Source organism: Schistocerca cancellata, chromosome 9, assembly GCF_023864275.1.
Source record: "Schistocerca cancellata isolate TAMUIC-IGC-003103 chromosome 9, iqSchCanc2.1, whole genome shotgun sequence".
NCBI classification, from domain to species: domain Eukaryota; kingdom Metazoa; phylum Arthropoda; class Insecta; order Orthoptera; family Acrididae; genus Schistocerca; species Schistocerca cancellata.
Genome location: NC_064634.1, coordinates 498,394,175 through 498,418,193, shown reverse-complemented (window position 1 = coordinate 498,418,193; position 24,019 = coordinate 498,394,175). Strand labels below are relative to the sequence as shown.

The 24,019-nt window shown below is 42.1% G+C and overlaps 1 protein-coding gene across 1 annotated transcript in view; it reads right to left on the bottom strand.

The window, feature by feature from the left end:
• Positions 1-24,019, bottom strand: part of LOC126100361 (ubiquitin carboxyl-terminal hydrolase 32) — a 228,826-nt gene that overhangs the window by 29,387 nt on the left and 175,420 nt on the right. Inside the window, exons 26-28 of the mRNA XM_049910971.1 lie at positions 22,381-22,572; positions 20,412-20,578; positions 19,955-20,324 (exon numbers count right to left, since the gene is read on the bottom strand). Of these exons, the coding sequence (XP_049766928.1) occupies positions 19,955-20,324; positions 20,412-20,578; positions 22,381-22,572 (729 nt within the window). The remainder of the gene's footprint in view (positions 1-19,954; positions 20,325-20,411; positions 20,579-22,380; positions 22,573-24,019) is intronic.

Genomic DNA, 24,019 nt, shown 5'->3' with positions numbered 1-24,019 from the left:
TGATCTGGACTCACAGTGAAGAAGAACTCCAGAATTTCCTCTCCAACCTCAACTCCTTTGGTTCCATCAGATTCACCTGGTCCTACTCTAAATCCCATGCCACTTTCCTTGACGTTGACCTCCACCTGTCCAATGGCCAGCTTCACACGTCCGTCCACATCAAACCCACCAACAAGCAACAGTACCTCCATTATGACAGCTGCCACCCATTCCACATCAAACGATCCCTTCCCTACAGCCTAGGTCTTCGTGGCAAACGAATCTGCTCCAGTCCGGAATCCTTGAACCATTACACCAACAACCTGAAAACAGCTTTTGCATCCCGTAACTACCCTCCCGACCTGGTACAGAAGCAAATAACCAGAGCCACTTCCTCATCTCCTCAAACCCGGAACCTTCCACAGAAGAACCCCAAAAGTGCCCCACTTGTGACAGGATACTTTCCGGGACTGGATCAGATTCTGAATGTGGCTCTCCAGCAGGGATACGACTTCCTCAAATCCTGCCTTGAAATGAGATCCATCCTTCATGAAATCCTCCCCACTCCACCAAGAGTGTCTTTCCGCCGTCCACCTAACCTTCGTAACCTCTTAGTTCATCCCTATGAAATCCCCAAACCACCTTCCCTACCCTCTGGCTCCTACCCCTGTAACCGCCCCCGGTGTAAAACCTGTCCCATGCACCCTCCCACCACCACCTATTCCAGTCCTGTAACCCGGAAGGTGTACACGATCAAAGGCAGAGCCACGTGTGAAAGCACCCACGTGATTTACCAACTGACCTGCCTACACTGTGAAGCGTTCTATGTGGGAATGACCAGCAACAAACTGTCCATTCGCATGAATGGACACAGGCAGACAGTGTTTGTTGGTAATGAGGATCACCCTGTGGCTAAACATGCCTTGGTGCACGGCCAGCACATCTTGGCACAGTGTTACACCGTCCGGGTTATCTGGATACTTCCCACTAACACCAACCTGTCAGAACTCCGGAGATGGGAACTTGCCCTTCAGCATATCCTCTCTTCTCGCTATCCGCCAGGCCTCAATCTCCGCTAATTTCAATCTGCCGCCGCTCATACCTCACCTGTCTTTCAACATCATCTTTGCCTCTGTATTTCCGTCCCGACTGACATCTCTGCCCAAACTCTTTGCCTTTACAAATGTCTGCTTGTGTCTGTGTATGTGTGGATGGATATGTGTGTGTGTGCGCGAGTGTAAACCTGTCCTTTTTTCCCCCTAAGGTAAGTCTTTCCGCTCCCGGGATTGGAATGACTCCTTACCCTCTCCCTTAAAACCCAATCCTTTTGTCTTTCCTTCTCCTTCCCTCTTTCCTGACGAGGCAACCGTTGGTTGCGAAAGCTAGAGTTTTGTGTGTATGTTTGTGTTTATTTGTGTGTCTATCGACCTGCCAGCGCTTTTGTTGGGTAAGTCTCATCATCTTTCTTTTTAAATATATTTTTCCCACGTGGAATGTTTCCCTCTATTTTATATATATATATATATATATATATATTTAAAAACAAAGATGATGTGACTTACCAAATGAAAGTGCTGGCAGGTCGACAGACACACAAACAAACACAAACATACACACAAAATCCAAGCTTTCGCAACCAACGGTTGCCTCGTCAGGAAAGAGGGAAGGAGAAGGAAAGACAAAAGGATATGGGTTTTAAGGGAGAGGGTAAGGAGTCATTCCAATCCCGGGAGCGGAAAGACTTACCTTAGGGGGAAAAAAGGACAGGTATACACTCGCACACACACACATATCCATCCACACATACACAGACACAAGCAGACATTTGGCCTTTACAAATGTCTGCTTGTGTCTGTGTATGTGTGGATGGATATGTGTGTGTGTGCGCGAGTGTATACCTGTCCTTTTTTCCCCCTAAGGTAAGTCTTTCCGCTCCCGGGATTGGAATGACTCCTTACCCTCTCCCTTAAAACCCATATCCTTTTGTCTTTCCTTCTCCTTCCATCTTTCCTGACGAGGCAACCGTTGGTTGCGAAAGCTTGGATTTTGTGTGTATGTTTGTGTTTGTTTGTGTGTCTGTCGACCTGCCAGCACTTTCATTTGGTAAGTCACATCATCTTTGTTTTTAAATATATTTTTCCTTCGTGGAATGTTTCCTTCTATTATAACTATATATATATATATATATATATATATATATATATATATATATATATATATATATACACACACACCTAAAAACAAAGATGATGTGACTTACCAAATGAAAGTGCTGGCAGGTCGACAGACACACAAACGAACACAAACATACACACAAAATTCAAGCTTTCACAACAAACTGTTGCCTCATCAGGAAAGAGGGAAGGAGAGGGAAAGACGAAAGGATGTGGGTTTTAAGGGAGAGGGTAAGGAGTCATTCCAGTCCCGGGAGCGGAAAGACTTACCTTAGGGGGAAAAAAGGACGGGTATACACTCGCGCACACACACACATATCCATCCACACATATACAGACACAAGCAGACATATTTAAAGACAAAGAGTCTTTGTCTTTGTCTTTGTCAAAAGATCATTATCAGTGACTTAGACATGATATCTGTAAGGCACAAAAAGCAGCAATTGTCTCTGATTAAGGAAAGGTGTGAGGTCATTCACATAATTGCTAAAAGAAATTCATTAAATTTCAGTTACACAATAAATCACACAAATCTAAAGGCTGTCAATTCAACTAAATATCATGGAATTACAATAATGAACAATTTAAATCTGAACAATCACACAGATAATGATGTGAGGAAGGCTCATTTTGCATTATTGCGGGATAGGGGAGAGAATGTCATGGATATGATAAGCGAGCCAAAAGTGTTTGTTATTGGGGTGAGGTCTTTTCATGAAATTTCAATCACCAACTTTCTCCTCTGAATGTGAAAATATTTTATTGTTGTCAACCTACACAGGGAGAAATAATCAGTGTGACAAAAAAGGAGACATCAGAGCTGGTGGGGAAAGATTTAAGTGTTCATTCTTCCCATTCTTAGATTGTGAAACAGAGAGATATAGTCTGACAATGGTTCAAAGAACCCTTAAGAGTGTTGTTTCTTTGGATTTCAGCAGTTTCTGTGTGTGGGTTTTGTCTTTTCTTATTGTGACTCAGGCTCTTTGGATAAGGCTGACCTACACTGTGCATCTAGATTTGGGGATGAAGATTATCTTCACAACATGGTAGCAACCTCTGAAGGAACTGTTTTAGAAGCAGCTGCAGGCTTATTACCATGGGCATTGTTTCATGTAGATGTACATGTACACATGCTCGTGCCATTGATTGTGCTTGCGTGACGGCACTGACTTTGACTACAGCTTTTCTCAGTGCAGGCAACAAAATAAGTTGATCAACAGAAGACTGGACAGCCTTATAGTCTTTTATTGATGGTTACAATTTATGTGTTTATACAGTGTCTGTATCTTCAAATGCCCTCCTGAAGGAACAGTCGCAGTTCTGATGACTACAGCTACAGTAAATATTACGAAATTGATTCTCATTCTGCAAATCCAAACTGACATCAGTTATTTGTGACAGATGAAAATTTGAACCAAATCAGGATCGAATCTGGATTTCCCGCCTATTGCAAGCGGTCACTTTAACCACTTTGGCTATCTGAGCATGCTTCCAGAACTGATCCAAACTTCCATATATCACGGAGTCCTCAACTCTTACACTTGCACATTTCAAGATTAGCTCACAGGGTTAGAGAAGTATTTTTATCGTTATTTTAGCCCATCGAGGCATGGATACATTATTGATGTTTACAATGTATGTTTCTACACAGTCTGCATCTTCATAATAAAATATCCTTCAGACATTCACGCATTGCCTTGCCAGACATAGTAACTACGAAGAACGTACCCATGCCTTGATGGGCTACAACAATGATGAACTACTTGTCCCTCCCTGTATGGGAATCACGAAATGTGTGAGCATTAAGAGTTGTGGACATTATGACACACAAAAGTCTGGGTCGGTCACAGAGGCATGCTCAGATAGCTGAAGGGGTAAAAAAATCTCTCGCAACAAGCAGGAAATCCAGGCTCGACTCTTGGTCCAGCATAAATTTTCATCCATCACAAACAGCTGATATCAATCTGGATTCAAAAAATGCAAATCAATTTCATATTTATATTCTTTCATTTGGCCATATAAACAAAACTGTCATGGCCACTTTAATTTCCTAAATTTTCTTTCCTTCTAAAAACAATGGCTAATTGTTGTTCCAAATGCTACCTGAGCAGTTTACACAGAAGTCTGGTGTTGAGCATAATCATACTGCTTCGTGGGCACCTTTCCTGAAGTACCTTGACATTACACTCTACTGCCATGTGAGAATATCTTTGAAATTTATAAGATCATGCTGGACTGGGAACAAAATTCGACCTTCAGTTAAATATATTTGGCCTGATATGCTGTGTCAGGAAAAATGCAAACTGAATGTTAACATTAAGGTGGCAGTCCTCTGTAGTTCACCATTCCCTCTTTTCATTACATTCTTATCTTCTGTTATGTCTTCCATTCTCTTTGCAGTTCAGCAACATTCACATTTCTCTACAGTTTATATCCCCATTACTGAAGTCAGTAGCGCTGTGATTTTGCTATAGCCACAAAATACTGACAGAAATTCAGTACTGTGGTCACTTCATGAAATGTAGTTGTTTCAACCAAAGATATTCTGGTGTAAAGTCTTTTGATTGACTTTAAAGTTCCAGCAAAAATTTAATCTGTTTTGTGGATCCAGGAGGAGGATGCTGCCTTTAAACACCGCTGTTCTCTCTTTATGACAATAACGACATTCAGAATGAGATTTTCACTCTGCAGCAGAGTGTTTGCTGACTTGAAACTTCCTGGCAGGTTACAACTGTGTGCCGGACCTAGACTCGAACTCAGGACCTTTGCCTTTCACAAGAAAATGCTCTACCATCTGAGTTACCCAAGCATGACTCACGCTCCATCCTCACAGCTTTACTTCTGCCTTCCAAACTTCACAGAAGCTCTCCTGCGAAAGGTCCTGAGTTCAAGTCTCGGTCCAGCACACAGTTTTAATCTGCCAGGAAGTTTAATGATGACATTTTTCCATGGACTTTGCTGTTACCATTATCAACATTTAATTTATCTAATGAAATTTCAGAGGGATTTTGTGATGACCATTTCTCCCTATGTAGTAGGGTGCCAACAAAATATTTTCACACTGTGAGGAGAAAGTTGGCGACAAATTTTATGGGAAGATCCTGCTGTAATGAAAGACATTTATGTTTTAATGCTTGCCATCCCAAATCACAAAAGCGTATCCATCACACTCTCCTCCATATTTCACGGCAATACAAAACAAGCTGCACTTATTTGGACTTTTTTAGTGTTCTCCATCAATCCTACCTGCTGCGGATGGCACACCACACAGCAATACTCCAGAAAAGGGCAGACTAGCAGAGTGTAAAAAACCTCTTTAATAGACCTGTTGCACGTTCTGCAAATAAATCACGGTCTTTGGTTTGCTGTCCCCACATCATCATCTATGTGGCCATTCCAGTATAGTTATTCATACTTGTAATCCGTAAGTATTTATATGAATTTGCAGCCTTTAGAGTTCTGCGAGTTGTTGTTAAGTTGAAATCTATGATTATATAAAGTCAGTTGCTACTTTTTGCACCATAATCTGGCAGAAATTTCACTATAAATCATTTTGTGGTTGATTCTGACCATCGTATGACTTCAAAAGACACTCAGATTGTCTCCTAAATCATTTATAAAGATCAGGAACAGCAGAGGGGATATAACACTTCCTTGGGGAGCGCCAGATATTGCTTCTGTTTTACTCAATGACTCTCCATCAATCATTACAAAATGGATCTTCCTGACAGGAAATCATAAATACAGTCATACAACTGAGATGAAACTTCAAAGACACACAATTCAATTAGAAGTTGCCTGAGAAGAACACTGTCAAAAGTCTGCTGGACACATTACTTCACAAGAAAATAAATGGTTGGTTTGTAGGAGTTGAAGGGACCAGACTGTGAAGGCCATCAGTCCCTTATTCCACGACCATGAAATACCCACGAAGAAGAAAAACAAGCAACGGAGATGACAAGGGATTACATAGAACAAGAAAGACATACACAAAGACCAGTAAAGAGGAATTAAAAGCACAAAGAGTGTTACAGTGATTGGCTGACCATGGAGAGAGAGAGAGAGAGAGAGAGAGAGAGAGAGAGAGAAGGAAAAGCCAACCATCAAGTGACACACTAGAAACCCCAATCTAAAACTGAAGGCCAAAGGCACGACTCAACACACAAAAGAGGCAAACCCTCAGACTGAGCGACAAAAGCCCCCTGCACAAATAAAACTCCAAACTAAGCCCTCCACTGCAGTGTCATCCATTAAAAGTGCAGGCAGAACATCAGGCAGCGCAAACATCTGCCTGAGTGCATTTAAAAATGGACAGTCAAACAAGATCTTGACCACTGTCAATGCTGATCCACAGCAACATAGAGGCAGCTCCTCGTGTCGCCATAAATGACCTTGCTTCAGCCCGGTATTGCCAATGCGTAGCCAGCAGGAAACAACTGAGTCCTTGCGAGAGCCTCGTATGGAGGAAGTTTGTTGGGTGAAGGCAGGGTGAACCTTTCATCACCCAAGGTACCTAGGACTTTCTGGCGCAATACGGACTGGAGATCACATTCCGAAAGGCCAATCTCCACTGATAGCCTGTTTGGCCAGCCTGTCAACATGTTCATTACGCAGGATGCTGACATGATCCGGGGTCCACACAAAAACCACGGAACGACCGCAACGGCCAAGAGTATGGATGGACTCCTGGATAGCAATCACCAGATGAGAGCAACGAAAACACTGGTCGATAACTCATAAACCGCTCAGGGAGTCACCTGAGCAGGAGCGGATGTACTCTACGGCGCGAGATATGGCGACTAGATCTGCAGTGGAAATACTGCAGGCAGCCAGCAATGAGCGTTGTTCAGAATGATCCCCAAGAGTAATAGCTTAACCAACTTGACCAGCAACCATCGAACCGTCGGTATAGACTACATCAGAGCCGTGAAACTCAGCAAGGATGGAAACAAAGCGGCGGCGGAGGGTCTCAGGAGGGATTGAGTCTGTCGGATCCTGTGCCAAATCCAACCAAAGGCATGGGAGGGGTACACACCGTGGGGGTACACGTATATGAGCCCAGAAAAGAGGTGGGAGTGGGAAAAACTCAATCCCAGAGAGAAGAGCCCAAATGCAAACCGCGATCGTACACCCTGACCGGGGCCGTCGTTCTGGAAGATGGACAATCAAGTTGGGGAACAGGAGACAGTAATTTGGATGCCCGGGCAAGCTACAAACATGTGCAGCATACGCAGCCAGTAGTTGTTGGCACCGGATCCACGATGGAGGGACACCAACCTCCACAAGTAGGCTGTTTACAGGGCCTGTGTGGAAAGCACCAGTTGCAAGTTAGATCCCGCAGTAAAGTATGGGGTCAAGCAACCACAATGTGAAAGGCGATGCCGAACCATAAGCCCGGCTCCCATATTCAAGATGGGACTGAATCAATGCCTGATACAGTCTTAGAAGGGTAGACCAATCGGCACCTGAGCTGGTGTAACTCAAGCAACGAAGAGCGTTAAGATGGCGCCAGCAAGTTTGTTTAAGCTGCCGAATATGAGGGAGCCAAGTCAATAAGGTATCAAAAAGCAAGATCAAAAGCCGATGCGTCTCCACCACGGCAAGAGATTTGCTGTCAAGATAAAGCTGCACCTCCCTCAGGGTGAACAGTGTGATGCTGGCAGAAATGCATGACCAAGTCTTGGCAGCCGAGAACTGGAAGCCATGCATGACAGTCCAAGACTGCGCCCTGCGGATAGTGCCCTGTAGTTGCCCCCAGCAACTGCAATTCCAGTGGAACTATAGTACAGGCAAAGGTCATCAGCAAATAAAGAAGCCAATACGGACGTTCCCACAGCTGCATCTAGCCCATTGATAGCAAATAAAAACAGGCAGACACTCAAAACAGAGCCTTGCGGGACCCCATTCACCTGGGCTCGGGAGGAACTATGGGAGGAACCAACTTGAAAGTGGAAGGAACGAAGTGACAGAAAATTTTGAATAAAAATTGGGAGCGGGCTCCTAAGACACCATCCATGAAGCTTGGTGAGGATGTTATGTCACCATGTTGTATATTATGCCTTCCACATGTCTAAAAAGATGGCAACCAGATGCTGATGGCGGACAAATGCCGTACGGATGGCAGACCAGATTATGAGTGGTAGAGCGGCCCTTACGGAACCCATCCTGAGATGGTGACAGAAGGCTCCTAGACTCAAGTAGCCATCTCAACCTCCGGTTCATCATAGGTTTGAGCAGCTTGCACAGAATGTTGGTGAGGTTAATGGGGCGCTAGATGTTCACCTCCAGTGGATTCTTGCCAGGCTTCAACACTGGTATGATAATGCTTTCCCGCCATTGAGACGGGAACGCACCCTCAACCCAGATACGGTTCAAAAGGTCTAGGAGATGTTGCTGGCAGTCCACTGGGAGGTGCTGGAGCATCTGATAGTGGATGCGATCTGACCCGGGAGGCATATCAGAGCAAATGGCTAGGGCACTTTGGAATTCCCATTCACTGAATGGAGCATTGTACAATTTGTGGTGGTGCATATGGAATGAAAGACTCTGACATTCCAACTGCTCTTTCAGGGAGCAGAAGGCCAGCGGGTAATTCATAGAAGCTGAACTCTGAGCATAATGCTTCGCTAAGAGTTTTGCAATCGTGTCGGATTCAGTACAGACTGCTCCATTCAGGGAAAGCCCAGATACACTGATGGGGGTCTGATATTCATAAAGTTGCCTAATCTTGTCCCAAACCTGCGATGGAGAGGTACGGATGCCAATAGTGGAGACATACCTTTCCCAGCACTTTGCTTCCTTCGTTGAATAAGACGTCAGGCTCAGGCATGGAGCCGCTGAAAGGTAAGGTGGTGTTCCAGCGATGGGTGCCACTTATGACACTGGAGGGCCCACCTGCAATCTCTAATCACCTCAGTGATCTCCGGTGACCACCAAGGCACAGTCCTCTGCCGAGGGGACCTGGAAGAACAGGGAATTGCAGAAATGATGCCGGTGGTTATCATGTGAACCACCAAATCAATGGCATCATGAGAAAGAGGCTCAATAGTGGCAATGGAGGCGAATGAGTCCCAGTCAGTCTCATTCAAAGCCCATCTGGGAGGCGCCCAGGAGAGTGATGCTGTGGCACTGACAGAAAGATTGGAAAGTGGTCACTACTGCACAAGTTGTAATGCATACTCCATTGGACAAATGGTAAAACACCAGGGCTGCAAGCCGAAAGGTTGATGGCTGAGTACATGCCATGCGCCACACTGAAATCTGTGGAGACACCACTATTTAAAAGAGAAGGGAGCTGTGCCAACACTTGCTCAACAACAGTGCCTCGACCTGTTGCCCTCAATCCACCCTACAAAGGGCTATGGGCATTGAAGTTGCCTAGTAGCAGGAAAGGTGATGGCAGTTGGGCCATCAGTGCAGCCAATACATGCTGTGGGACATCACCATCCGGTGGAAGATAGATACTGCAGATGGTAATAGCCTGCGACATCCACACCCTAACAGCGACAGCCTCTAAAGTAGTTTGAAAAGGCACACACTCACTGTAAAGAGTTAGACACAGTCTCCACCAGATACCCTCTCATAAGCTGCCCGACCCTTATAATAACCCCAATAGCCATGGAGGGCGGGGGTTCGCAACACCGAAAACCAAGTTTCCTGGAGAGCAATGCAGAAGAAAGGGTGAAGGCTGAGAAGTTGTCGGAGCTCAGCAAGGCGGTGGAAAAAACTGCTGAAATTCCATTGGAGGATGACATTGTCCGCAACCGAAAAAGGCGTGAAGGGACCGAGGAGGCATATTACGCCGCTGGGTCATCGACCGCCACCAAAGGAGAGCCTGAATCGAGAACCACTGTGTCTGAGGTAGGGGCCAGATTGAGGTGTCGGAGGACGCCAAAATCTGCAAATTGTCCTCAGACTCAGAGCTGGTAGGAACAGGGGGCACAGAGGCAATGTGTACCCCATCCGTCTTAGCCAGCCGATTCTTCTTCGTCTTCTTCTTCTTCTTCTTCTCCTCCTCCTCCTCCTCCTCCTCCTCCTCCTCCTCCTCCTCCTGCTGCTGCTGCTGCTGCTCCTTAGGAGCAACCTGCGAGGGAGACTCAGAACGAGCATCAGGGCTCAGATGAAAGGTGGGAAGCTCTTTGATCCGCCACTCGTGGCTCCTTGAGCCATTGATGGATGCGCTGGAGGAGGCCTTAGAAGGTAGACTTCCACAGGACCCTTTCCACGCAAGAGAAGCCTTAGTAGGAGTCTGGCGTACCGGCAGTGGGGAGGGGAGGGGAGGGGGGGGGGGGGTTGATCCGATATCCCCATCAGTTTGGGAGGATTGTTCTCCCAAAGGAGGTACCTTGGCAGTACCAAAAGAAACAGTCCCCCCCCCCCCCCCCCCCATCACAGACATGGGGGAAGAAGCAGGGCGGCCCTGAGGGCTCACTGGAGGCTTAACAACCGCAGGGACAGCTGTCACCACTGTGGTCAATGAAATAGCAGTCGCAGCATACCATGTAGTCATCTCCACAGGATGAAGTTGTTCATATTTCCTCTTCGCATCCTGATAGGTGAGCCTGTCCAGGGTTTTGATTTCCACGATTTGCGGCAGTCAGGCGAGCAATCCCTGCATGTGGTGCTGGAAGTACACAAAGATGACATGTGACCAAACTTCCAACGCTTGAAGCACTGTATAAAGGGACGGACGTACGGTTTCACATCACAACAGTAAACCATCACCTTGACCTTTTCAGGCAATGAGTCACCCTCAAAGGCCAAGATGAAGGTACTGGTAGCAACCCTGTTGTCTTTGGGTCCCCTAGGCATGCACAGGATGAAGTGGACACCCCGTCACTCTAAGCTGGCGTGTAGCTCCTCGTCCGACTGCAAAAGGAGGTCACGATGTAAAATAAGACCCTGGACCAAGTTAAGGCTTTTACGGGGAGCAATCAACATGGGGATATCACCTGCTTGTCACAGGCGAGCAACGCCCACGACTGTGCTGGGGAGGCCGCTTGGATCAAAATCTACCCGCTACGCATTTTAGACAACGATGCCACTTCCCCAAACCTATCTTCAAGGTGGTCTATGAAAAACTGGGGCTTTGTTGCCTGAAAGGTCTCTCCGTGAGTCCTGCTGCAAACTACGTACCAAGGCGAATACAGCTCTCAAGACCTGGACGCCCTACGATTCTCCCAAGGTGTAGCCAGGGAGGGGAATGATCGGGAATCATACGTCAGAGCATCAAAATCATTTCTGACACACTTGGAGACTGCTGGGGCCAAGCGACCACCAGCTTGATTCAATTTAACCCGTTTCATTGAGGGGCATCTGTCCTGATGCCACCCACTCCAACCAGGGGCTCTCCCTAAGGGCGCCACCCACCCTCAGCAAGGGCCACCTGGCAGGTTGGCCATTGATGGGAGTCCTGGTGCCTCAGAAGGATGAGCACTTACTCCTTGGCATACATGGGGAGGTCTCAGCTCAGGCATCAGCAGTGCAATCCCTGTGTTGTCAGGGGACTACCACCAAGAGGGTACATGACAACCACACCACGACGGACTGGCAACCACACTGGATATTGGGTGTCAAAATGGTCCAGAATTGTCGTGGGCACGAAGGATGGTACGGTGCAGGCAACGAGAAGGAAGCAAGCCATAAGATGTTGGGTACAAAGCCCACTACACGACAACAAATAGCATACAAGATCTTGGTGCATGAGGACAAACAAAAAAAACACCACGGCGTTCTTCCCCAAATGGCACGCACTATCAACAGAAATTTAGAAAAGGTGGAGGTCAAACCTGAGAGGGGACCATCACAGAAAAGCCAAAATGTTGGAGACTCCTTTTAGTCACCTCTTACGACTGGCAAGAAATCCGTGGGCCAATTCTAACCCCTGAACCCGCAGAGAGGGGGGTGGGGGGGGGGGGTGTTAGAAAATAGAGCTCAATATGTTTCACAAGAATGACGTCCTTAACACTTGTTTGCTGCAGAATTCTTAAGCATATACTATGCAAGTTTCCTTGAAGCAGAAAAAAGCTTTTGTCCTCAAATCAGCACATTTAGAAAGCATCGCTCATGTGAAACTCTACTTCCCTTTTCTCATACAGTCTCCTGTGAATCACGGATGAAGGCTGACAGGCAGGTTTCTTATTCCTAGATTTCTCAAAAGCATCTAACACCATGCTCCACTGCAAAATGTTAATGACAATTTAAGCATACAGAATAGGTTCCCAGATATGTGATTGGCTCGAAGACTTTTTAAGTAATACTTTGTCCCAAAAAGTGAATGTTCATCTGAGATGATGGTATCATTAGAAATGCCCCACAAGAGTGTCATAGGACTGCTCGTTATCCACAAACAAACAATCTGACAGATAGGGTGAACCGCACTCTGCGAATGTTTGCTCGTGGCACTGTACTATACGAGAAAGTGTTGTTATTGTCTGACTGTGGAGGACACAGGATGACTTAAGATAGAATTTCTATTTGGCAACTTGCTGTAAATGCAGAAAAATGTAAGTTAATGCAGATTAGTGTGAAAAACAACACTGTTATCTTCCAATACACTATTGATGGTAAGCTGCTTGACACAGTCGCACAGTTAAATATATGTGCGTTATGTTGCAAAGAAATACGAAATGGAAAGAGCACAAGAGGTTGGTAGTAGGGAAGGCAAATGGTAGGTTCTTGTTTATTGCCGGAATTTTATCAATATGTAACACACCCATAAAGGAGATTGCATATTCTTGAGCACTGCTTGAATATTTGGGATCCCAGCCATGTCTAATTAAAAGAAGACACTGAAACAATTCAGAGAATTTCTGCTAGATTTGTTAGTGACAGGTCTGACTGACACACGAGTACTAGGTAGATGCTTCTGTGGAAGAAAGGTGACATTCTTTTTGTGATCCACTACTGAGAAAACTCGAATGAGGATTTGCAACTAACTGCAGATCAGTTTCACTGCTACCAACATACATTTTGCGTACAGGTCGCGAAGACAAGATATGGGAAATCGGGTCTCATACGGAAGCACATAGGCATTTCCAAGTGGAACAAGTAAGGGAATGACTTGTAGAGATACAAGGTACTCTCCGCCATGCACTATATGGTGGCTTGCAGAGTATGGATGTAGATGTAGGTGTGAGCAAAAAATGTTTTTTCTCAATAAAAACAAGCTCTAGTTATACGAACTATTGATATGGTATGGCGAAGTTCCTGAAATTGTACACTTTGAGTATAGGATTTTATGGAAGTCAAAAATGGAGCATTGGAGGTCCAGAGAAGAAGAAAATGGATGTAAAGAAAGGTTCATGCACAAGAAACAGTACTGCAAAACTGTTCACGATGTCATCAAAAATGCAAAAACCACATACTATGTACAAATATACAAAATTCCAAGAACAAAACAAATACAATTCAGAGCATACTTTGGGATGAAAAGAAGCAAATTAAGGCAAATTATATCCAACTTCTGCATAGCAGCACCAGCGGAACAGACAATGAACAATTTCAGTTATTGGCTACAAAATTCAATGAAATCTTCCCTAAACACAGCTGAAAACAAAATGACCACAAGCAGACTGTCTAAAGCAAATCCATTGAAAGTATATAGTAAGACATTATGTATAGCTTCACCAAACATTCATTTTCCCAAATTAATTGTTGCAGAGATCACAAAAATTATAACATCAGTGAAAACCAGTAACTCTGCTGGCTATGGTGGTATTTCAACCAAAGCACTAAAATCTTTTGTTGACTCAGTTGCAGACGCCATCATGTCTGTGACGATGGCGACAAGGAGACCAAATGAATGATTTGAAATGATTCTGCATAGCTCTCTCTTGTAAAGGGATTTCTGACAAATGAACACACCATGTTTCCTCAGAGAAGACGGCAAAAAGGAAGTTCACAAATTTTACTGAGGTTCAGGAGTATGTGCAGAAAGTACCCACACACTTTCTTGTGAACACAAATCGCAATCTAAAACTGTACAGATGCAGCCACATAACACTGCAGTGGATTTTAGGAACAATACACTACACAAAAACTGAATTACACACAGCTACAGAATAGTGCATTCCCTACTATTTTCTCTCCTGCAACAGCGGTGAGTGGCACGTCATGGTGTGGACTCTGTAAAACATTGGAAGTGCGTGGGAATCACTATGATCACCAACTAACCACAATCAGAAAAAGTGATCAGAGCTGCACACAAAGTGCAAATATCTCGCAGGGATACCACTGTTGCGGCGTTCGGTGGTCCTCATGTCAAGTAATCTGCAGAAAAGGGGTAATTGAACAATAAACACTGTCGTAATACACAGTGTTCCTCAAAATATTCTGACAATCTGAGAGGAATGGGGTTGTGCACTTTCTTTCTGAAGGTACAGGTCACCTGCAGGATATTACAGCAGAACAGTGTACGTACTATCTCACAGTGTGTTCCACATCTACATACATACTCTGCAAATGATTACAGTGCACGACTGACGGTACTTACCACTATGCCACACATGAAGGTTTCTTCCAGTTCCAATTGTGAATAGGAAAAATGACTGTTTAAATACCTCTGTGCGTGAAACTTCCTGGCAGATTAAAACTGTGTGCCCGACCGAGACTCGAACTTGGGACCTTTGCCTTTCGCGGGCAGTTTTAATCTGCCAGGAAGTTTCATATCAGCGCACACTCCGCTGCAGAGTAAAAATCTCATTCTGGAAACCTCTGTGCATGCTTGAATTAGTCTAATCTTGTCTTCACAGTCCCTATTGAAGCAATGCATGGAGGGTTGCACTACATTTCTAGATTCTTCACTTAATACTGGTTCACGAAACTTTGTAAATAAGCTTTTGCAGGGTAGTTTCCATTACCTTTGAGCATCTGCCAGTTCAACTCTTTCGGCAACTCCATGACTCCCTTCCAGCAGGCAAAGAACCCTGGGATCATTTGTGATCTCTTCTTTGAATACTTCAAAATCTCCCATTAGTATTATCTGATATTGGTTCCAACACTTGAGTAACATTCCAAGATAGAAGACACAAGTGATTTGTAAGTAGTCTCCTTAGTACACTCGATTGTATTTTCGAGTAAGCTGTCAATAAACCAAAATCTGACATGTGTTTTACTTATGGCTGAGCCAATGTGATCATTCCATTTGACAGTTTTACGAATTGTTTCACCCAGCTATTTGAATTAGCTGACTGATTCTAACTGTGAATAACTGATATTTTAGTCACAGGATACTACACATTTTCATTTAAGCTGCAAGATTTAGTTTACCGTTAGTATCACAGGTACTGTTATAGTTGGGTACATGTCCAAATATGTATATGTTATGAATAACAGATGTCACTGCTTACTGCATTTGCACAATTTATACTTACAGCAGTTGGTCGCCACTGTTGTTTGGAAAGTGAGTGATGTGTCTGCGGTGTGTTTGCCACTTGTGATGCAAGTATTTTCTACACTTGCATTTCTCTTTTACTTTGAGGCTGTCTTTCTTTTATTTTAGTATGTAATGAATATTCAAATTGAATCAGAGTGAATATGTAATTTATACTATTTTTTAAGTCTCTGAAATTGTTTTGCACCCATATCTCACTTTCATAAACATCTGTTTCATTAGGTTTCATAAAAGTGTGGAAATGGAGAAAAATAAGGCATTTTAAAGGCAAGGGAGAAAAAGAAGGCATTTTACAGGCACCATAAAACTGTATGTCCTGAAGACTATGAGAAACTATTACAGGAATCGCCAGAAGAACAATTATCAGAGTTGTCAGAGTCTCGTGAATCTGAGTTTGAAGGGGAAGTTGTTGAAGAAGAATACCACAGCAGTGACTCTGAACAGTCAACAGAGAAAGCAGATGATCACATAGTTGAAAAGGGCCAACAACGGACAGACACTTACCATTTTCACATAGGAAAAGATGAAAAAACTATTTGAATATGTGAACTGTTTCCTTCTCCTAAAACCAAAGCCAAGAATATCCAAAAAGTTTTGCCAGGCCCAAAAGTATGTGCTAAAATTGTGCAAAAAAGTTGACGCATTTCACCTATTTATTACTGATGGTCTAATTGACAACACTGTGGAAAATACAAACTGATACATCCAGAATAGTAAAAAAGATGAAGTTCAATATTCAAGACAACGAGACTGCAGAGATACCACAAAACACAAGATAAAGGTTCTTTTAGGTGTATTATACCTGACAGGTGTAAAGCAAGGAGAATACACAAATTGCTGTGAACTGTGGGAGTCAGATGGCACAGGAATGATTGTCTTACAAAGTCTCTTCAGCTATAAGGACTTTTGCTGTCTGCTTTTGAGCTCCTGTGTTTGACTACATGGGCGCCCAGAACGAGAGAAAACAAAGTGACGAACTAGCATCTATTTGTGACTTCCATCAAGAATTTGTCAACAACTGTCTTTCTCACTACAATATCAGTGAGTTTGTCACTAATGATGAGATGATGCATCCTTTCAGAAGACACTGCAGATTTGTACAGTATATCCCCACAATAAGCCTGCAAAATATGGGATGAAAAATTATGCCTTATATCATTTCAAAACATTTTATACCCTGAACTTTGAAATTTATTGTGGCAAGCAGATTCCACGACCCCACCTGAAATCTAACAAGCCTGATGACTGTAAAAAACTAGTTACACCAACAGCAAAAAGAAAAAGATATCTTACGACTCATAATTACCACAGCAGCTAATCTCTGCCTCCTGAAAATCTCCTCGGAAAAGAATTGACTTTCTTTTTGGAATGGGGAGGTAGAAGGAAATTCTCCCAGAATTCCAAGCAAATAAAACTATCTTTGGTTTTCAAGATGATTTTTGTATGGTCTCAACTGTTCCTAAAAAGAACAAAGCTGCAATTTCTTTTATCGGCAATGCAGCACAACACAAATGTAACAGATCAAGAGACTAAGAAATTGAGAGTTAATTTGGACTACAATGCTACCAAAGGAGGAGTACACACTGTAGATCAGATCAGATCATCCTAGAGTACTTCAAGAATCCTGTGACAATGGCCACTTGCACTTTTCTACAGATATCTAGATATTACTGGGATAAATGCAAACATTATTCTCAAATTCAACAATCCTGGTAATAAGGAAATAAGGAGAAATTTTTTGAAACATACTGCACTTGACCTGACAGAAGAACATTTGTATCCACAAGCATTTTACAAACACTTCTGATGGATATTCAAGCCTTCTTGACCAAGTAAAGACATGGAGAAGAGCAGACCAAAGAAACAGCAAAACCTGAAACTTGTTACTCATGTGGCAGGCATAAAAACAACAGAACAAAAACTGTGTGTGTGAAAGGCAAGAAAAATGTATGCAAGAAACACAGTGTTACAGACACTAAATGTGCACAATGAGAATGTTACATGCAGATACACAAGAGTTGGAGTTTATGAGTGCTCATTTCATAATGTGTTCTCTTGTTACTTTTTATCAAATGGTTGAATCTGAGCACTATGGGACTTAACATCAGAGGTCATCAGTCCCCTAGAACTTAGAACTACTTAAACCTAACTATCCTAAGGGCATCGCACACATCCACGCCTGAGGCAGGATTTGAACCTGCGACCGTAGCAGTCGCATGGTTTTGAACTGAAGCACCTAGAAACGCTCAGCCACTGCAGCCAGCCTTACTTTTTTTTCATGTGAAACAATGCAGTTAAGTGATATAACAAAAAAAAAAAAAAACACCATAATATGTAAATAGATGAAGGGGGGAAAGAATATCGGCACCTTATAAGTTACAATGGCAATAAAAGACAGTTATGAAGGCGACAAATATACAAAAGATTATTTTTATAGAGTCAAATAATGCTATGTTATGTTTTCTCCATTAAAATGCAGTTAGCAATTACATAAAGATTATTTTTCTAAGGTTAAAAATTTAATACTAATTGCAGTGCAAAAGCCGTAACGTGCCCACTCATGGAAGTTCGAATGGCACACCCACCAATGGGTTAAACCAATTTGTCAATATTTGCTCCACCTTGAAATCTTATAAAGATCTGCCTAGATATTTGTGCAGTATCTTTTAAGGTAGTACTTCATTACAGAATAACAATATCAACTGTGAAAAGTGTATTGTTCACAAATGTGAAATAATGGTGACGTATCAGTAGGTCCCATTATATTCCTAGAAAGCCTCCACCACATACATGAACCTTGTTGGCAATGTCCCATTTAGTATTAAAATGTTTTGAGTATTCGCTTATATTAAATCATGACTTACACACACTTCATGATTATGCTCTTTCTCTTTGATCTGAATAATGTCAAAGTCTATGCATCCATCCAACACAATAATATTACAATGATGGCATCCTCCCTCACCTAACACCTCTTCTAGTAACAAACTTTCACACCCAAACACACAAATATGACATCAATATTTACAACCCTGAAACAAGATAGACTGCTACACACCACACAGAGGTGCAGCATTGGCAGCTGTGCTGCCACATACAGTTGCAGCTGGGAGGGGGAGAGAAAAGGGCAAAGGAAAAGAAGGTGTGCTGGGGGAATAGTAGGAATGTGAGACTGGAGTGGGAGTACAGAAATGGAAGCAGCACACGAGGACAGGCACTAGCAAAGCCTGATGCCAGGGAGGTTATGGGAATGCAGGATAGCAGGCTGGTCCAATGTTCCCATCTGTCCCTTGTCAATCTCACAAGCAGGCGCAGGCAGTGTAAGCTACCCGCGAGATGGACCCACTGCACACATTCTGGTAATGCCTGAACTAAAACAAAAACTAATGCTAAGTTTTCTATGTGCACCATGAAGCGCACGCTACAGGCATACCCAACAGAATGATGTTATTGTCTGGAGCGTCTCATGATACACAGCTTGCTGTCACTGCTCATTGCTTCCTTGTGTACCACCACTGTAATCCCTGTCTCCAACTCGCAACACGTGCCGTGCTGCTCCTCTGATCTCGCATGTTCCTGCTATTCCCCCAGTGTGCAAAGCAGTTACCCCTTCTCTGCTATCCCTTTTTTCCCCCCTCTGCAACCTCCTGATGCTGCATTTATCAGCCCCCCCCCCCCTTCTCCATCTCTACACTCTCATGAAGATAGTGCGGCCAGCACTTTTCCCCCCACTTTTTTCCTGCTATCTGTCATCTTTCCATGCCTATATGCATTCTGTACCCCCACTACCCAGTCTAGCTGAGGTCCCTCCTGAGGGCAGTTAAGCCTCAGCACCCGGGCATGACAGTGGCTGTGTGTGTGTGTGTGTGTGTGTGTGTGTGTGTGTGTGTGTGTGTGATGGGTGCATACAAATCTGTGAGAGTCTGAGGAAGGGTTTTGTCTTGTAGCTTAGTCTACTTTCAACTATACTTTCAATCTGTGTGTCCACCAGGCAATGCCTCCTCCGTGTGGTGAGCAGCAGTATGTCGTATTGTACTGTCGTCATGCCACTCCACATTTTCCATTGTTTGACATCAATATTTCATGTACAGTATGTGTAATAAAGAATTATGCAGCTTTCTGAAACCTCGGCAGCAGACAGGTGAACTACATATCACTACTCTTTCGGTCATCTAAATTGCTGGAGCTGCTGAGCAAGTCTTTCTGTAATGCCACACAAACAATGAATATTCATCTTCCGTTATTACTGTACAGCTCTCCCCCAAGTCCATAGCAATTTTCGTAACAGTCACATTATCTCTTTTATATCTCTACTTCATATGTAACGCTCACTTTCATTTGTCTGTCTGCCATATTTATCTCTAAGCAAATGCATAAAGAAACTTTGTTTATGAAAGAGATTACTTACCACTACAGCATACAAATTGTACTTCAAATCAAAAGGGTCACTGCCATCAGTAAGCCGATGTTGGTGGAAATCTTGTAGGGCACAATCTACTACAGGAGTTTTGACGAGTGACGTCGACACCAGTCTTTCACGTGAATTCAATGGTAGCGTCAGATCACCATTGGGAATGTGTCCATTTCCTCTGGCACTGTTATGAGTATTTAGTTCAGCCTCTAATCTCGGTTTTGATATATTTAAATTGTTGTCAACTATCTCCCTATGGTTCTGAATTAAATGTGATAGTATATCACCATGATTTTGCACTTCAGATTCATCAGTCAGTGACATAATGTTGGATTCGATGTTACTGTCATCCTTTTCAGAGTTTTGCCTGAAAATAGAAAGACATTACTCCAAGTGAAAGAAATGACCAATCACAGAAAGAAATTGATGCAGTTTTCTCTTGTGAAGAACTTACTCCTTTTCGGCATATTCCCCCTTTAGTTCTTTGTGTCTGATGACCGTCTGTTTAGGTACCGAAGCAAGGTAGGCTGTTGGATCAAAATTCCTGAATGGAAAATTCACAACCTTCTGGGACTTTACCCACTTCCCATTAACAAACTGGAACCTTTTCAGATGAACAATCTGAAGAATTAAGAAGAAAAAATGCATTGAAAATGATAATTTTTCTTTAATATAATAAAAGCAATTATTCCATCAAGACATTGCACTACTAATAGTTTGACATTCATGAGATGGTAGATTCATAAGGAGGCAGTGACACCATTAAAAGATAAACAATATGCAGAATGGAAGTTGTCGTTTGTGTGTTATTATCATACGAGGCTAAAAGCAAGACATACCTCTGCATGTTGAGTATCATGCATTATAAAGGGTTCCTCCTCTAAGTCTGCAATCTCATACATTTTTAAAATGAAACAAAATATGAGAAATGCTATTAGCCAGTGATGCACACAATGAGCAGTAATGCACAATCCATAAAAGTAAATAAACATAGCTTTCAACACAAAGTTGAGCATGGCATTCTAAATGTTCCACGCTTATTCATTTATGAAACTATCTTATTCACAAGGAACTATATCTTGAAAACAGGCAAATTACTGCAGAATTACTGTACACAACTACTACACCAGGGGGCAATAAAAAATACATGAAACACACCTTAAAATAAAATTGTTTCTGAGGAGCATAATTATGATTAGTGTCACACTACACAATAAGGCACTAGAGGAAATAAAAATTGCTATGTAACCAATATTTAAAATGAAACTAAAGGCATTTCCAATAAAGTACTGTTTCTATTCTGTAAAAAAGATTTCTGAATATGTGAAACTAAATGTTACTCAAACAATTATTTTGTACGAAAATACACATACTTTAAATTTACCTACTTATTTTGCTGATTCTATATATTACTGTATCCTTACTTTGATCTGTCTATTATCAGTTGTGAAATTTTTGCTGCATGACAATAATGGATCAATAAATACAGGCAATGCCAAATTATATTAATGTTAAATGTCTTATTGGGATTTTCTCTCTAGTAAAACCTCCTTATGTATAATATTTTCCATCCTTACAAAATATATTACATTCTAGTTAACTATTAATCTTCTCCTGATGGATATGAGTTTCCAATTACTACACAGAACAGAAGACTTCAGCCAAGTCAGCTTTTTAGAGGTAGTTATTTTATCCCATTAAGGAACACATTTCCCACATTCGTCGTCAGAATAAGTGTGGTCCTTTTTGTTGTAGGCTCAATTTTTGCAGACCAATCTGTATTTTGTTAATTGCACATTGAGCAAATTTCCCCTCTGCTGTCTTTTATTTAAGATACGGTGTCCATATTATGTTATCAATTTTTGGATTATATAATCTTCATATGTCCTCAGAGTTTCCATCATTAACTGAAAGCTGCATATGTCATCCAAATCAAGATGTCATTTGTAAATTTAAGAAATGGCATAACATTTCTACTAGAAAGAATTCTGCACTGATCTCTCTAACTCTTATATCATCATATCAGATATCAAATGAATTGAACAGACTTTGTGACATCATCATAAGCAAAGCACAGAGCCAACATTTACTGCACTGCTCTCCCTCATATTCACAACATTTGTTATTCAGATAGTGGGGGAATTACCAAATTTTGTAATATGTCAATACAACTACCATTTTTGAGAAAGTTGTTGAAAAATGCAATTTCAATGTAATTGATCACATTGTATTTAAAATTAACTTTCATGTCCCAAACAACCTTTTTTTTTTTTTTTTTAATTATGCACCCTACAAATTCATCTTGGCCTTTACTCACTTATTCTTCAAATGTTTGAGTATCAATGATGCGATCAACATTGAAGTTAATTCATAGTTGAAATATACATCCATTACTAACAAATGTACAATGTGAATATACAAACCAGTATTGGAGGTAGCCTCCATATTTGAAGCTTTTTGCTTGCCAACTGATGTTGGCCACATTTTGAGCAATAATACTTTTCATCTTCCCCAAGATGCTCTTCTTTTGTAAAGGCCTCCAAGCAAAAATCCAGATCAATTGGCTCTGACTGCTGTTGCCGTGTCAATGGAACACTTTCATGTTCCACAAAAACCTGAAGAATTTTGAGCAATGGATTATTTCACAGTTTCTTTTGACAATATGATGAAAATATATCATGCAGCAATAGATTCTATTTTGTTGCAAAACTAATTTTCAAGGATTTATTTTCATTAAGCTAATTAAACAGGTAGTGATTAATGTGATGCTACAATACTATAACAAAAAATTTATCATATACATGCAGTAATTTCTCTCTTGTAATTTCAAATCTAAAAAATAAGTTAAGTTTTGTTTCTAATACAATTAGAAAACAAGGATTTATCACTTTCGCACTAAACAGAAGAATGTCACAGAGTGATAGGTATGTTCACAGAATAGGTGCAAAGTTGCTTAGATTTCGAACACACACACACACACACACACACACACACACACACACACACACACACACACACAATTTTCCAGTGCTGTCACCTGACTATAGTTATCTTGTCTGGGGTGGGCTGTAAGAAAACTAAAGGTGTGTGGAGTGGAGGAGAGAGAGGTAAGAAATGGGAGAAGGTCTGGAAAAGGTAAATGCCAATAGGAGAATAAACTAAGTCACATTTGCTGCAAGGCTTAAGCTAACTCTTAACTGTTCACAATTTGCCCTCTTCCTCCTCCTGAAGTGCTACTGAGCTAGCTACCCAATCTACAAAATATCTTTATTCAATCTTACACCTCTCAAACTCGTACCCTTTCCTTCCTGTCTCCCCCAATCTGTCACCTCTCTGTGGAAGTCCCAGATATGGGAATTGTCCTGTAGAGTCCTCTACCATCTCCTACTGTGGCAAAGTCACTTGCTGTGAGAGGAGAAACAATTTGTAAAAAGCATCCACAACTTTAATACAGCCACCAGGCAGTGGTCCATGGGGATATTAGCATGAATAAGCTACAGACTTTCATGAATGGACATTGCCAAAATGGGGTCAAAAGCCATCTAAACCACAAAATCGTTTAAGTATGTGGCACAATATAATGTATGTTAATACAACATCTGCTTCACAATATATGCCAGTTGAAATCCTCCCTGATTTTTTATTTCATTTTTGGGTCTTTATCAAGGTTGTTTGCTACAGGACAAATGTGAGTGTGATTTAGTTTTCTACAAGAAAACATCCGGTAACTATCCACCTGGCAATAAGCAACATGCTGTGCATACTGTTAGGCATTGTTTATTTCATTTATGCCACAATGTCAATATGCAAGTAACCAATTGCAAGTGTATTGCTTTATAACACCCATTATTTCAGCAACACACCATGTCATTTCCATCTCTGCCATTTACCACACAAAAATTCAGATTTTTTAAAAATATTACATTACTATAGAATTCTCACAGGTTTACACAATTCACTTCCACTCAATAAGTACAGGGATCTTGAAACACTAAATGATGACGATGTAGACACTAAATCATGACAGATGGTTAAACCAATACAAGGCTCCTTAACACAGGG